At 51.9% G+C, this 15,716-nt stretch overlaps 1 protein-coding gene across 1 annotated transcript; it reads left to right on the top strand.

Moving 5' to 3' along the window:
• The first annotated feature begins 2,805 nt into the window (after window positions 1-2,805).
• LOC140404154 (uncharacterized) lies at window positions 2,806-15,463 on the top strand. Its single transcript, XM_072492570.1, has 4 exons — window positions 2,806-2,948; window positions 4,101-4,201; window positions 10,904-11,033; window positions 12,102-15,463. The coding sequence occupies exons 1-4, from the start codon at window positions 2,806-2,808 to the stop codon at window positions 12,421-12,423; spliced, it is 696 nt and encodes a 231-aa protein (XP_072348671.1). The 3' UTR covers window positions 12,424-15,463.
• The last annotated feature ends 253 nt before the right edge of the window (window positions 15,464-15,716 follow it).

Here is a 15,716-nt window from a genome sequence, read left to right on the forward strand (position 1 = left end):
CACTGGCACACACACATACGCACTGGCACACACACACGTACTGGCACACACACACACACACTGGCACACACACACACATACATATGCACTGGCACACACACACACGCACTGGCATACACACACACGCACTGGCACACACACACACGCACTGGCACACACACACACACGCACTGGCACACACACATATTCACTGGCACACACACACACGCACTGGCATACACACACACACACACTGGCACACACACACACTGGCACACACACATACGCACTGGCACACACACACACACTGGCACACACACACACACACGCACTAGCACACACACACACACACGCACTAGCACACACACACACACACACTGGCACACACACACATGCACTAGCGCACACACACGTACAAACTAACACACCAACTGTGCAGATTATGACAGATACCATCTAAAATCTCTGATCTGTTCATGATATAAATTGTGATATGCACCAGAATAGACCCTATGATGAGTATATTGCATATACTCTCCGTATGTGAACGGATGGGCTGATGGGCTGAATGGCCTCCTTCTGCACTGTAAATTCTATGATAATCTATGAACCTTGCTGTTAGAAAGAAACTCCCTCCCTGATGTCGAGTCTTTCTGATGTATCAGAAGCAACACTGGGACAACAGTTTTTTCAGAGACATTTCCAGTAGAATCCCTGTTTCTTAAAAGCTAAAGAATAACTTGAACCCTGAGGAATGTGTTGGGGACAAAGTGATAGAGAAAAATAAATATGGGTAAAAGAACTGAAGGGGGAGAGAGAGACTGACAAGCAGACAGAAAGTTGAAGGATAGCTTTTAAAGGTAGAACATGATTTATATTAGTTACTAATCAAAAACATCTGGTCTGAACATCTGTAAATCTTTCTGACTGTGAGTTGGGGCTTTCAGTACGGACTGCGTTCAGTTACTTTGTGTACAGGGTGGGATGTTTCATTACATACAGAGCCCTCTCTTCCCGAGACTAAACAGTGTGCAATGGCACTAAGAGGTATACAATGGTTTGCAGCACAGATTTGGTAAGGGAAAATCGTGTTTCACCAACTTGCTGGAGTTTTTGAAGAGGCAACAGGAAGGGTTGATGAGGGTAATGCGGTAGATGTGGTGTACATGGGGTGGGATTCACCGTTAGCGGGATCCTCCGCGTTGCCGGCAGTGCACTCACGCCCGTGGATTTCCCGACGGTGTGGGGGTGGCACACAGTGGGAAACCCCATTGGCCAGCAGGTGGGACGGAGAATCCCACGGTGGCGCAGTGGGTTAGCCCTTCTGCCTCACGGCGCCGAGGTTCCAGGTTCAATCCCGGCTCTGGGTCACTGTCCGTGTGGAGTTCGCACATTCTCCCCGTGTCTGCGTGGGTTTCGCCCCCACAACCCAAAGATGTGCAGGGTAGGTGGATTGGCCACGCTAAATTGCCCCTTAATTGGAAAAAATGAATTGGGTACTGTAAATTTATTAAAAAGAAAGGACAGTGTAGAACTTCAAAAGGACATAAGCAAGTTGCTGGTGAAATGGCAGATGTTCAATGTGGAGAAACGGGAAGAGATTTATTTTGGACGAAGAACATTGAGAGACAATATGAAATAAAGGGTGTGGCTGGTTTAAAGTGAGTCAGGAGCAGAGGGACCTGGAGGTATGTGAGGGAACTTAACAAAGCACATAATACTCTGAGCTTTATAAATGGGGGATAGAGTACAAGCGCAAGGAGGTTATGTTGGATGTTTGCAAGTCACTTCAACCTCAATTAATCTATTGTGTCCAGTTCTGGGCTCCACACTTCAGGAAGGATGTGAACGCATTGGAGAGAGTTCCGAAAATATTCACCTGAATGGTTCCAGGAATGAAGAACTTTGGCTACATAAAGAAGTTGGGGCTGTTTTCTTCGGAGTAGAGAGGCTGAGAACAGATTTGATAAAGGTGGTCAGAATAAGAAAGGGTCTGGAATGTACTGTCTGAGAGTGCAGTGAGACAGGTTCAATGGGAGGAATTTAGACTGTTGTCGGAAAAGGAAGAATGTGCAGGGATTGGGGGGGGGGGGGGGTGCATTCAGGGAGCTGCTCGTGGGGAGAGCTGGTGCAGACTTGATGGGCTGAATGGTTTCCTTCTGCGCTGGAACAATTTTGTGATATTTTAATAAGACATTGGGGTGAGTTGGAAGGAGGGGGTGTGTGATTGAAGGGGGCAGACATGGGAATCATGTTGAGGGATCGTGTTACCGAGAAGTGCCACTCTGACCTTTTGCTTTAGTTGTAAATTCAGATTATTTAGTTTATTGTGCGCTGGGGTCCCGGGTTCGATCCCGGCCCCGGGTCACTGTCCGTGTGGAGTTTGCACATTCTCCCCGTGTCTGTGTGGGTCTCACCCCCACAACCCAAAAATGTGCAGGGTAGGTGGATTGGTCACACTAAATTGCCCCTTAATTGGAAAAAAAAACAATTGGGTACTTTATATATATTTTTTAAAATTAGTTTATTGTAATGATTAAATTATTGTTGGCATAACTCCTGCAGAATATCACAATTACAGCATGGGTTAATCAAGAGTTCCGGCTCTACTGTGCATAGTCTAGGATGGGACTGTTTCAAATAATGAGGTCACAACATTAAGTAAAAATATACCGATGAGAATTTTAATATAAAATAGCATAAAATAGGCAGAGGTTAAACACCTGCTGGAATCTGTTTGTTGAAATTCATTCCAATGTTCAGTTGCCTTTAACTCTCACATCCCTTCACATCTGGAGTTTAAAAACGCTTCACTCGTCACTCCACATGTGGAGGAACTTTGATCAAAACTGGCAGCAACTTTGCCAGTTGGAGAAGCAGAGAACGACCCAGGCGCAAAACCCAGGGAAGGGGGAAATCTGCCCGAGGGAATTCACAGAGAAACTGATCAGAAAGCAAAGAAGCAAAAGGTAAAAATATTCCAACGGTTCAAACTGGACAAGGAATAACTGGGTAACTAACGTCTGGTCCAGTTCTTTAGATAACAAGCTTTAAATAGGATTTTTGGGGTGGATTTATTGCTGATTCTGGGGCTGGAGTTTTTATTGTTGCTGAGGAGAAAGATGAACTTTTCCATCTGGAAAATAATCGTCACTTTTCCAGAGAAAACATTTCATTTAAAAGCCAGAAACCGACAATATTTTATCTCGTTTATCTCCGTTTTCCAGATTATTGAACAGTCGCCAGAATCCTATTCACTGAACTACCCAACCTCCAATATTCACCCCCCCACTCACCCTCCCTCCACCCTCCCCTCCACCCTCACCCTCACCCACCCTCCACCCTCCCCCTCCCCACTCCCCCTCCCCACCCTCCCCCTCCACCCTCACCCTCCCTCCACCCTCACCCTCCCCACTCACCCTCCCCACCCTCCCCTCCCCACTCACCCTCCCTCCACCCTCCCCTCCACCCTCACCCTCCCCACTCACCCTCCCCACCCTCCCCTCCCCACTCACCCTCCCCACCCTCCCCTCCCCACTCACCCTCCCTCCACCCTCCCCTCCACCCTCACCCTCCCCCCACCCTCACCCTCCACACCCCTCACCCTCCACCCTCACCCTCCCCACTCACCCTCCCTCCACCCTCACCCTTCCCCCCTCACCCTTCCCACTCACCCCACCCCGTCACCCTCACCCTCCCCACCCTCACCCTCCCCTCCTACCCCCTCACCCTCACCCTCCCCTCCTACCCCCTCACCCTCACCCTCACCCTCCCCACCCTCACTCTCCCCTCCTACCCCCTCACCCTCACCCTCCCCACCCTCACCCTCCCCACTCACCCCACCCCGTCACCCTCACCCTCCCCACCCTCATCCTCCCCTCCTACCCCCTCACCCTCACCCTCCCCACCCTCACCCTCCCCACTCACACCCCTCACCCTCCCCCTCCCCAACTACTATCACCCCTCACCCCCACACCCCACACACCCTCACCCCATCACCCCTCACACTTCCCTCACCCACCCCGTCACTCTCCCCACCCACCCACCCCCTCCCTGCCCCCCCCGCCCCTCTCCAGCTTATGATGTGTCTCTCTGTGATCCCGTTACTTTTACTCCTGTAGAGCCTCAGGTTTCAGGATGAAGTTCCCGCTGGGATTGTTGACCCTGTTCTTGGCTCTGGCTCAGACCAGCCAGCACGGGAGGTGGAATTATCGGGATGGAGGTAAGAAGATTCTGGGATGTTGATGTGGGAAGATTGGTTAACAAGAGGGAATCCTCACTCTGCACTAACAGTGACTCTGTCAGCCGCAAGCTGAGGAATTCCTCTCCCCGGCACTCACCCACTCAGCATGTTTTCTGCGTGAGACCCACGCAGACACGGGGTGAATGTGCAAGCTCCACGCAGACAGTGACCCGGAGCTAGGATCGAACCCGGGTCCTCGGCGCCGTGAGGCAGCAGTGCTGGTTTTTATGGTAAACTCACAGAAAGAAATAGCAAGCAGCCTGCATTTGAGATGGAGAGAGAGAGAGAGAGAGCAAGAGAGAGAGTGAGAGAGAGGGCAGAGAGAGAGAGAGAGCAAGAGAGAGAGTGAGAGAGAGGGCATCTCATAGAATTTACAGTGCAGAAGGAGGCCATTCAGCCCATCGAGTCTGCACCAGCTCTTGGAAAGAGTACCCTACCCAAGGTCAACACCTCCACCCTATCCCCACAACCCAGTAACCCCACCCAACACTAAGGGCAATTTTGGACACTAAGGTCAATTTATCATGGCCAATCCACCTAACCTGCAGATCTTTGGACTGTGGGAGGAAACCGGAGCACCCGGAGGAAACCCACGCACACACGGGGAGAATGTGCAAACTCCGCACAGACAGTGACCCAAGCCGGGAATCGAACCTGGGACCCTGGAGCTGTGAAGCAATTGTGCTATCCACAATGCTACCGTGCTACCCTCTGCCCGGCAGAGGGAGAAAGAGAGAGCAGAGAGAGTGATGCACGATCAATTGCACAAAGACTAAAGTTGGGGACAACTGTGGCTTTATTACAGTCAGATGCATGGCCTCCTGCTGCAGCTGGCGAAATGGCAGGGCACTGGAGGTCACGCATATTTTTACAGTTCTCCATGGGCGGAGCCAGCCGGCAGGAGCTACCGCCGAACCTGTGGTGCAGGTCCTACCTTACATCTCCTATTACAGTGGTTCACCACATTCACCCCCTGTTAAAAATGAGTCCGGCGGGGGTGATGTGAAACTATATACAATTAGTGGAATTATGTACAGTGGTAGGGAAAGAAAAGTCCATGTTGACGGTCCGGAGTCCGTCAAAGGTTCAGCCGGTCGTTGCTTTGGTGCTTCGTTGGGAGCGGCGTAACGGTGGCGGTGAAGTCGGTGCTGGCGGTGGTGGAGGTGGCACCGATGGCGGTGGTGGCGGTGCTGATGCTGGCCAGTCATCGGGGAACTCCGGGAGCGTGCCGAAGTCCGCTTCGTCCTCTTGTGCGGAAAAGGGGAGGGGGGGTGGTCTGGTGGGGGTCAATATTGGTGGCACGGTGGGAGGTGGGGGGGGGGCGCATTGGTGGGGTGGGTGTTGGGGTGGAACCTGACGGTGCCAGGTCCCTGAGTGAGACAGTATCTTGGCGGCCGTCGGGGAACTCAACGTAGGCATATTGAGGGTTGGCGTGGAGCAGGTGAACCCTGTCCACCAGGACGTGCCTACGGAGAAGGACCGGTCCTGGAGCAGCGAGCCAAGTCGGGAGCAACACCCTCCGGATGTGGACTTCCTGGGGAAGGTAAAAACACGTTCATGGGGTGTGTTATTAGTGGCGGTGCACAATAGTGACCTGATGGAGTGTAGAGCGTCAGGGAGGACCTCCTGCCAGTGAGAGGCTGGGAGGTTCCTGGACCATAGGGCCAGCTGGACGGCCCTCCAAACTGTCCCATTCTCCCGTTCTACTTGCCCGTTTCCCCAGGGGTTATAGCTGGTCGTTCTGCTGGAGGCTATACCCCTGCTGAGCAGAAACTCATGAATGAGGATCCCCTGTCACTGTGGATGTAGGCGGGGAAACCGAACAGAGCGAAGATTGTGTTGAGGGCCTTGATGACGGTGGCAGATGTCATAGCGGGGCATGGGATGGCGAAGGGGAATCTGGAGTACTCATCGACCACACTGAGAATGTACGTGTTACGGTCGGTGGAGAGGAGGGGCCCTTTGAAATCCACGCTGAGGCGTTTAAAGGGGCGGGAGGCCTTCACCAGGCGCGCACGGTCCGGCCGGTAGAAGTGCGGCTTGCACTCCGCACAGACCTGGCAGTCCCTGGTGACTGTCCTTACTTCCTCGACGGAGTAGGGCAGATTGCGAGCTTTGACCAGATGGTACAATCGAGTGACCCCTGGGTGACAAAGGCTGTCGTGTAGGGCCCAGAGTTGGTCCACTTGTGCGCTGGCACATGTACCTCGGGAGAGGGCATCTGGGGGCTCGTTGAGTTTACCGGGGGCGATACAAGATCTCGTAATTATAGGTGGAGAGCTCGATTCTCCACCGCAAGATTTTATCATTTTTGATCTTGCCCCGCTGTGTGTTGAACATGAAGACTACCGACTGTTGGTCCGTAAGGAGAGTGAATCTCTTACCGGCCAGGTAATGCCTCCAATGCCGCACAGCTTCAACAATAGCTTGGGCCTCCTTTTCGACGGATGAGTGTCGTATTTCCAGGGCATGAAGGGTGCGGGGAAAGAATGCCACGGGTCTGCCTGCCTGGTTTAGAGTGGCGGCAAGGGCGATGTCTGAAGCATCGCTTGCTACTTGGAAAGGCAGTGACTCATCCACTGCGCGCATCCCGGCCTTGGCGATGTCTGCTCTGATGCGGGCGAAAGCGTGTTGTACCTCGGCCGCGAGGGGGAAATGGGTGGATTGAATGAGTGGGCGGGCCTTGTCCGCATAGTTTGGGACCCACTGGGCGTAGTAGGAAAAGAACCCCAGGCAGCGTTTGAGGGCCTTGGGGCAGTGGGGGAGGGGAAGTTCCATGAGGGGGCGCATGCGGTCGGGGTCGGGCCCGAGAAGTCCGTTTTGGACTATATAGCCGAGAATGGCTAACCGGGTCGTGCTGAACACACACTTCTCTTTGTTTTAGGTCAGGTTGAGAAGAGTGGCAGTGCTGAGGAATTTATCGAGGTTGGCATCGTGGTCCTGCTGGTCGTGGCCGCAGATGGTGACATTATCTAAGTACAGAAAGGTGGCCCGCAAACCGTACTGGACGACCATTCGGTCCATCTCTCTTTGGAAGACCGAGACCCCATTTGTGACACCGAAAGGGACCCTAAGGAAGTGGTAGAGGCGACCTTCCGCCTCAAAGGCAGTGTATGGCCGGTCCGACTTCCGGATGGGGAGCTGGTGGTAGGCGGATTTCAGATCAATTGTTGAGACGACCCGGTACTGCGCAATCTGATTGACCATATCAGATATGCGTGGGAGGGGGTACGCGTCGAGCTGCGTGTACCGATTGATGGTCTGGCTGTAGTCCACGACCATTCTGTGTTTCTCCCCAGTTTTAACCACTACCACTTGGGCTCTCCAGGGGCTGTTGCTGGCCTCGATAATACCCTCCTTGAGCAGCCGCTGGACTTCGGACCCGAGGAAGGTCTTGTCCTGGGTGCTGTACCGTCTGCTCCTAGTGGCAACGGGCTTGCAATCCGCAGTTAGATTGGCAAAAAGGGAGGGGGGATCGACCTTGAGGGTCGCGAGGCCGCAAACGGTAAGGGGGGGTAAGGGCCCACCAAATTTGAGGGTGAGGCTCTGGAGGTTGCACTGGAAGTCCAGGCCCAACAGGAGTGCAGCGCAGAGATTAGGAAGGACATAGAGGCGGAAGTTACTAAATTCTACACCCTGGACCGTGAGGGTGACTGTACAAAAGCCTCGGATCGGGACGGAGTGGGATCCGAAGGCTAGGGAGATCCTTTGATTGGCCGGGTGGACCGCGAGGGAGCAGCGCCTTACCGTATCTGGGTGAACAAAGCTTTCGGTTCTCCCGGAGTCCAGCAGGCACGAGGTCGCGTGGCCGTTGATTTTAACCGTCGTCGACGCGGTGGCCAGGTTGTGCGGGCGAGATTAGTCCAGCGTCATCGAAGCGAGCTGCGGGTAGCCATCGGATGCTTCGGGTGGCGAGCGGGTGCGGTTCCGATGTCGGCATGTCCGGGGACCCTGTGGGGGACAAGATGGCGGCGCCCATGGTGCGCACATGGACCCGGGAGGAGAAGATGGCGTCTGGTGTGTGGGAGGGGGCGATGGCGGGTGCGATCGCAGCGACTGCGTGGGCCTGGCACACAGCCGCGACGTGGCCCTTTTTACAAACTGCAGTGCAGGCTGGGAAGTGTTGGCGGGGGTGCTTCTGCTGACCGCAGAAGTAGCAGCGGGGACCCCCGGGGTGCGCGGATCGGCGTGCGGCGCAGGCATATTTAGAAGGCAGGGCCCCAGCTGAGGAGGTCGTCGGCGGGGTCCAGGAGGGTTAGGAAGGGGTAGAAGGGTGGGCAGCACAGCGGGAGGGGTACAATTGTACGTTACGGGATGCGACCGTCATGCTGAGTGCCAAGGTTTTCGTCTCCGCCAGTTCGAGCGTGGCCCCTTCCGGTAATCATTCTCGGATGCGGTCCGACGCAATCCCCGCCACGAAGGCATCGCGCGTGAGGAGATTCGCGTGTTCGGCAGCCGTGACGGCCTGACAGTCACAGTCCCGGACGAGCGGAATTAGGGCGCGCCAGAAGTCTTCGATGGACTCACCAGGTAGTTGCGAGCGGGTGGTGAGTACATGCCTGGCGAAGAGCGTGTTCGCCTTCTGCGCGTAGTGTTCTTTGAGGAGTTCCATTGCTTTTGTGTAACTCGTGGTGTCTTGGATCAACGGGAACACGCTGGGGCTCAGTCTGGAGTACAGGACGTTTATCTTCTGAGCCTGGGCTGGCTCGGGGTCCGCCGCGTTGATGTAGGCCTCAAAACAGGCTAGCCAGTGAGTAAAGTCTTTCCTGGCGTCGGGCGAGTGCGGATCCAGCTGCAGGCGATCGGGCTTAATTCGGATATCAATTCTGTGGAAAATCTGACTGTAATAAATTGATGCTCGATCAATTGCACAAAGACTAAAGTTGGGGACAACTGTGGCTTTATTACAGTCAGATGCGTGGCCTCCTGCTGCAGCTGGCGAAATGGCAGGGCACTGGGGGTCATGCATATTTATACAGTTCTCCCTGGGCGGAGCCAGCCGGCAGGAGCTACCGGCGAACCTGTAGTGCAGGTCCTACCTGACATCCCATAATACAGTGGTTCACCACAGAGAGAGAGAGAGCAGAGAGAGAGAGAGAGAACAGAGAGAGAGAACAGAGAGAGAGAGAGAGAATAGAGAGAGAGAGAGAGAGAGAGGAGAGAGCAAGAGAGAGAGAGAGAGAATAGAGAGAGAGAGAGAGAGAGAGTGAGAGAGAGAACAGAGAGGGGTGAGCAAGAGGGAGAGTGAGAGAGAGAGCAGAGAGGGAGAGCAAGAGGGAGAGTGAGAGAGAGAGCAGAGAGAGAGAGAGCAGAGAGAGAGAGAGAGAGAGAACAGAGAGGGAGAGCAAGAGGGAGAGTGAGAGAGAGCAGAGAGAGAGAGAGAGCAGAGAGAGAGAGCGAGAACAGAGAGAGAGAGCAAGAGAGAGAGAAAGGGAGAGAGAGAGAACAGAGAGAGAGAGCAAGAGAGAGAGTGAGAGAGCAGAGAGAGAGAGAGAGCAGAGAGAGAGAGCAGAGAGAGAGAGAGAGAGAACAGAGAGAGAGAGAGAGCAGAGAGAGAGAGAGAGAGAACAGAGAGAGAGAGCAAGAGAGAGAGAGAGAGTGAGAGAGTGTGGTAAATTAGATATTACGGTACCTGAGAGGCTGAAGTACCATTGGTAGAACCTATATGCTTGCTATTGGCTAGAGTGTATAATAGCCCCACCCTGCTAGGCGGGGTATAAGAACCCGTGCCGTCCCAGCAGCCCTCATTCTGTATCTGAGCTGCTGGGGGAAACATCTAGCTTCTTAAAGCCTTCAGTTGGACTACAACCTCGTTTTAGTGGTCATTGATCGAGCATCAGAGAGAGAGCGAGAGAAAGAACAGAGAGAGAGAGCAAGAGAGTGAGAGAGAGCAGAGAGAGAGAGTGAGAGAGAAAGCAGCGAGAGAGAGAGCGAGAGAGAGAGCAGAGAGAGAGAGAGAGCAGAGAAAGAGAGAGCAGAGAGAGAGAGCAAAGAGAGAGAGAGAGCAGAGAGAGAGAGAGCAGAGAGAGAGAGCAGAGAGAGAGAGAGAGACAGACAGAGAGAGAGAGAGACAGAGAGAGACAGAGAGCAGAGAAAGAGAGACCAGAGAGAGAGGAGCAGAGGGAGAGAGAAAAGGGGGCTACTTCCACATAAGGGTCCAGTGGCTTCTCCTGAGTTCTCTCTGATAAGCCCCACCTGACAGGAACCAATCGCTATCGGTTGCCGAGCAGAATACTGTCCCTGGCCAATCCATTGGCCACCAGCCAACCAATCGAAATGATCCCCTCCAATCTCTTGGGTGCCATAAAATCTTGGTTCTTTTGCCCAAAATACAAAACTTTGTAACACAGTTAACTATTTTCACACATTGAGTTCCTTACTGCCTCTTCTCGACTTAAAGGTAAGTTTCCATTAATGATCCATGGACCAAAAATGATAAACACAAAAAAAAGAAATAGGAACTAAGGGAAAACAGAAGGGTCTTTAATGAAGAGTTGAGTTAATATTTGGGGGTACAGTTAATCGTTGCGTTTTGAGTTAACATTTGGGGGTGCAGTTTAATATTTGGGGATGGAGTTTATTTGAGGCTGCTTTTAATTTATATAGGGGTGTGATCAATAGTGAGGTTGATGTTGGGGGTAATTTAATAGTCAGTTCCTTTTGTTCATTTGTTGTTTCCAGCTGACAGAGTGAATATTAACGGGGTTCGCAGTGTCACCCGCTTACTGGATCACTGGGGAAACAGAATCTTCAAACACGTGAAGGACACAATGATCAGCGATCCACAGACTGTACTGCCCGACTACTCCAGGTACAGAGGGTGGAAGAGGTGGGGGGGGGGGGGGGGGGGGGGGTCACGAATTGGATGGTGGGTTGTGACAGGCAGAGTGGGTCTGGCAGATGGAATACAATGTTGACAAATGTGAGGTTATCCATTTTGGTAGGAATAACAGCAAAAGGGATTATTATTTAAATGATAAAATATTAAAACATGCTGCTGTGCAGAGGGACCTGGGTGGCCTAGTGCATGAGTCGCAAAAAGTTAGTTTACAGGTGCAACAGGTGATTAAGAAGGCAAATGGAGTTTTGTCCTTCATTGCTAGAGGGATGGAGTTTAAGACTAGGGAGGTTATGCTGCAATTGTATAAGGTGTTAGGGAGGCCACACCTGGAGTATTGTGTTCAGTTTTGGTCTCCTTACCTGAGAAAGGACATATTGGCACTGGAGGGAGTGCAGAGGAGATTCACTAGGTTAATCCCAGAGCTGAAGGGGTTGGATTACGAGGAGAGGTTGAGTAGACTGGGACTGTACTCGTTGGAATTTAGAAGGATGCGGGTGGGGGGGGGGGGGATCTTATAGAAACATATAAAATTATGAAGGGAATAGATAGGATAGATGCGGGCAGGTTGTTTCCGCTGGCGGGTGAAAGCAGAAGGGGGCATAGCCTCAAAATAAGGGGAAGTAGATTTAGGACTGAGTTTAGGAGGAACTTCTTCACCCAAAGGGTTGTGAATCTATGGAATTCCTTGCCCAGTGAAGCAGTTGAGGCTCCTTCATTAAATGTTTTCAAGATAAAGACAGTTTTTTTGAAGAATAAAAGGATTAAGGGTTATGATGTTCGGGCCGGCAAGTGGAGCTGAGTCCACAAAAGATCAGCCATGATCTCATTGAATGGTGGAGCAGGCTCGAGGGGCCAGATGGCCGACTCCTGCTCCTAGTTCTTATGTTCTTATGAGTGAGAGAGAGACAGAAACAGAGAGATGGATGGAGTGAGAAGGAGAGTGATAACAGAGAAGAGTGATGGGAAGCGAAATAGAGGGATGGAAAGAATGTGTGCGAGGAGATGAACCATCACTGATTCCTGCCTCTCTCTCTCCAGGATTCAGCCACTTTCTGAAGCGTTGGATGATCTCTTTAAAGAGGTCCGCGCTCTGAAGAAGCGAATTGCAGATTTGACCGAGAGTCTGACGGGTTTGGAGACAACCTTCACCCAAGTGGGGTATGGAAAACCGGTGAAGATCAAACGTGTGGTCATGAAGAGGTTGCCAAGGAAGGAGTCAGCTTACCAGAGCCAGAGCCGGTCCCTAATCCGGAAACCAATCCGTGCCCCATTACGGAGGAGGAAGCCAGTCAACAGGGGACAGGCAACAGCGGCTTCAAGAAGGATTGAAGTGTGCCGGATTGGAGGATTGTGCGAGTGATGATCTGTCTCCACCCCAACATGAAGCCAGCTTTGCATTGTCCATCATAGTGACCATTCTGCAGAGTCACAAAACTCACAACAATTTGGATGTTTATGTTCCAATCCCAATTTTGGGTTTCAATATGGGACAAAATATAAAACCACAATATCGCAAAATATGCACCTGGATGGATAAATGTAAACAAAGCTGATACCTGGTCACATAAAGGGATATCAGAGCAGATCATAGCAACGTTACAACACTGATGCAGGCCATTTGGCCCATTATCTCCCTGCTGGCTCAGTTAAGACCACCTCCCTGCTCCTTTCCATATCCTGACCATTTTCCCCCTCAGACTGTTTATCCAGCTCTATTTTGAAAGTTACTATTGAAACCATCCGATCAGAAATGGCATTGAACCGTTCACCACTTCTCGATAAAAGGAATTTCTTCCCCGTGTCACTCAGACAGTTGTTAGCGTTTAGATTCCTCCCACAGAAAGTAGTGGAAGCCGGGTCACTGAATACGTTCAGGGTTGCGTAGAACCGAGTTTTGATAGACAGGAGTCAAAGGTTATTGGGGGTCACTCGGGACGGTGGAGCTTGAGGCACTATCAGATCAACCAGGATTTTATTAAATGGTGGAACAGGCTCGAGGGACTGAATGGTCATTGCTGCCCCTAATTCCTTTGTTGTTATGATCTTTTATATCTCCTCTAACTCTTTTGTCAATCACCTTAAATCTGTGCACTCTTGTCATCAACTCTTGAGCCATTGGAAACAGTTCCTCATTGTTTGCCCATCATATTCTGCAGAGTGTCTGAACCCCTGTTTATCAATCCTCTTGTCAACTTCCTGTTGTAAGGGAAATAAATCCTTCAATATCTCCACGCATCTGTAATTCCTCAACCCTTTTTTTAAATTTAGAGTACCCAATTCTTTTTTTCCCAATGAAGAGACAATTTAGCGCGGCCAATCCATCTACCCTGCACATCTTTGGGTTCCAGGGGTGAGACCTACACAGACACAGGGAGAATGTGCAAACTCCACACGGTCAGTGACCTGAGGCCGGGATCGAACCTGGGACCTCGGCGCCGTGAGGCTGCAGTGCTAACCATGCCATCCTCGTAATCCCTCAAACCTGAAACTATTCCATAAAATCTCTCCTGCGCCCTTTCCAAAGTCTTCACATCCTTGCCCAGGATTGATCACAACGTTGCAGCTGGGGGTGAACCAATGCTTTCCAAAGATGTTGCCGAATCTCCAGACCTTTACACTCTCTCCTTCTGTTCATAGGTCCCAGGATCTCACGTGTTTTATTAATCTGGCCCAGCGCCATCAAAGACGTCTGCACAAATAATCCCAGGCTGCTCTCTCTCCTGGGCCTCTTTTCCATTTAGCTCTCCTCAATCATCTCACCAAATGGACCACTGTACACTTGGTCAGAGTTAGGTTTTAAGGAGCGTCTTCTAAAAGGAAGAAAGAGAGAGAGAGAGGAATAGAGCGATGGAGATGTTTAGGGAGGGAATTCTGGAGCTTAGGGTCCCAGGCACTGAATGCATGGGCACTAGGACCGGAGTGATTACGATCAGAGGGGTCAGAATTCGAGGAGGGGCAGAGATCTCGGAGGTTTGTGGGGTTGGAGGATACTGAGATAGAGAAAGCTGAAACCATGGAGGGATTTGAAAAGCAGGATGGAAGCTTTTTAATTGAGGAGTTGTTGGTCTGGGAGCCGCTTGGGACGAGTTAAGATACAGTAATGTTCAGTAATTTTTAAATTTATGGAGGTGGAAGATGTTTGCCAGTCAAGCCGAGAAATAGAAAATGGTAAGAATGAGAGTTTCAGCAGGACGAGGATGAGGCAAGGTTAGAGAGTGAAACAGGGCACTCCTAGTGATGGCAGGTATCTGATTGGATCTCGAGGTCCCAATTTGACACCTGGTTCAGCGCCAGTTGCCTGGGAGAACGCTGGTGCTGTTGGCTCAGAAATAATCTGTCACGAGGCAGAAGACAATGGCGGGATTTCTTCACCTCCACCCACCCCCCGCCAGGATCATCCCATCCTGCCGTGTTGGATCTGGAAAATCCCAGCCAATGGCTTTGGTCTTCCCAATATTTAGTTGGAGGAAAATTCAGCTCATCCAAGGCTGGATGTTGGAAAAGCTGGACTGCAAACCAGGCAAAGTGGAGAGGCCGTGGCGGTGAGGTCGAAGACAGGTGGACCCTGACGTGTTTTGGATGATGTTTCTCAGGGTCGGCCTGTAGGTGGGGAATAGAAAGTGACTAAGGATGGAATTCTGGGGATTCCAGAGGTAACAGAGAAAAGCAGCCAGTCCCGGAGATTCTCTTAATGTTGGCTGCATGTGGGATAAAGTTGGCCAATATAACTGAGCTTCAGGTTAGCTCGAGACCAGATCAAGCGGATAATCTAAGAGTTGGAAAATGGGCTCAATTGACCTGGTCCAAAATCACAATAAGACCTTTAATTTTGTCAAGTTTGGAGAGAACCTACTGCTTCTATCTGACACCATGAGCAGCACGAAGGGAGTGCTGCCTTACCTGAGGTGCCATCGTCACGCAAGACATTAAACGGAGCACCATTACCTTGAATATAAAAAGTCCAATGTGAGCTTTCTTATTTTAAAGAAGTGTCGTTTTTCAAATTTTTATATTTAAAACACATCACAAAACAAAATAAACCCAGCACCAATCCCCTCTCCCTCTCCCGCCCAACACACCAATCCCCGAACCCTCTCCCGCCCAACACACCAATCCCCGAACCCTCTCCCGCCCAACACACCAATCCCCGAACCCTCTCCCGCCCAACACACCAATCCCCGAACCCTCTCCCGCCCAACACACCAATCCCCGAACCCTCTCCCGCCCAACACACCAATCCCCGAACCCTCTCCCGCCCAACACACCAATCCCCGAACCCTCTCCCGCCCAACACACCAATCCCCGAACCCTCTCCCGCCCAACACACCAATCCCCGAACCCTCTCCCGCCCAACACACCAATCCCCGAACCCTCTCCCGCCCAACACACCAATCCCCGAACCCTCTCCGCCCAACACACCAATCCCCGAACCCTCTCCCGCCCAACACACCAATCCCCGAACCCTCTCCCGCCCAACACACCAATCCCTGAACCCTCTCCCGCCCAACACACCAATCCCCTCTCCCTCTCCCGCCCAACACACCAATCCCCTCTCCCTCTCCCGCCCAACACACCAATCCCCGAACCCTCTCCCGCCCAACACACCAATCCCGAACCCTCTCCCGCCCAACACACCAATCCCCGAACCCTCTC

This window comes from Scyliorhinus torazame, chromosome 29 (genome assembly GCF_047496885.1).
Source record: "Scyliorhinus torazame isolate Kashiwa2021f chromosome 29, sScyTor2.1, whole genome shotgun sequence".
Lineage (NCBI taxonomy): Eukaryota > Metazoa > Chordata > Chondrichthyes > Carcharhiniformes > Scyliorhinidae > Scyliorhinus > Scyliorhinus torazame.

What these genes read in the sequence shown, in the direction of transcription:
- LOC140404154 (XM_072492570.1), top strand. Translation starts at nt 2,806, where the DNA reads ATGTGGAGGAACTTTGATCAAAACTGGCAGCAACTTTGCCAGTTGGAG. An exon ending in AGAAAGCAAAGAAGCAAAAG is followed by an intron (nt 2,949 to 4,100) that starts GTAAAAATATTC and finishes TTACTCCTGTAG; the next exon opens with AGCCTCAGGTTTCAGGATGA. An exon ending in GTGGAATTATCGGGATGGAG is followed by an intron (nt 4,202 to 10,903) that starts GTAAGAAGATTC and finishes TGTTGTTTCCAG; the next exon opens with CTGACAGAGTGAATATTAAC.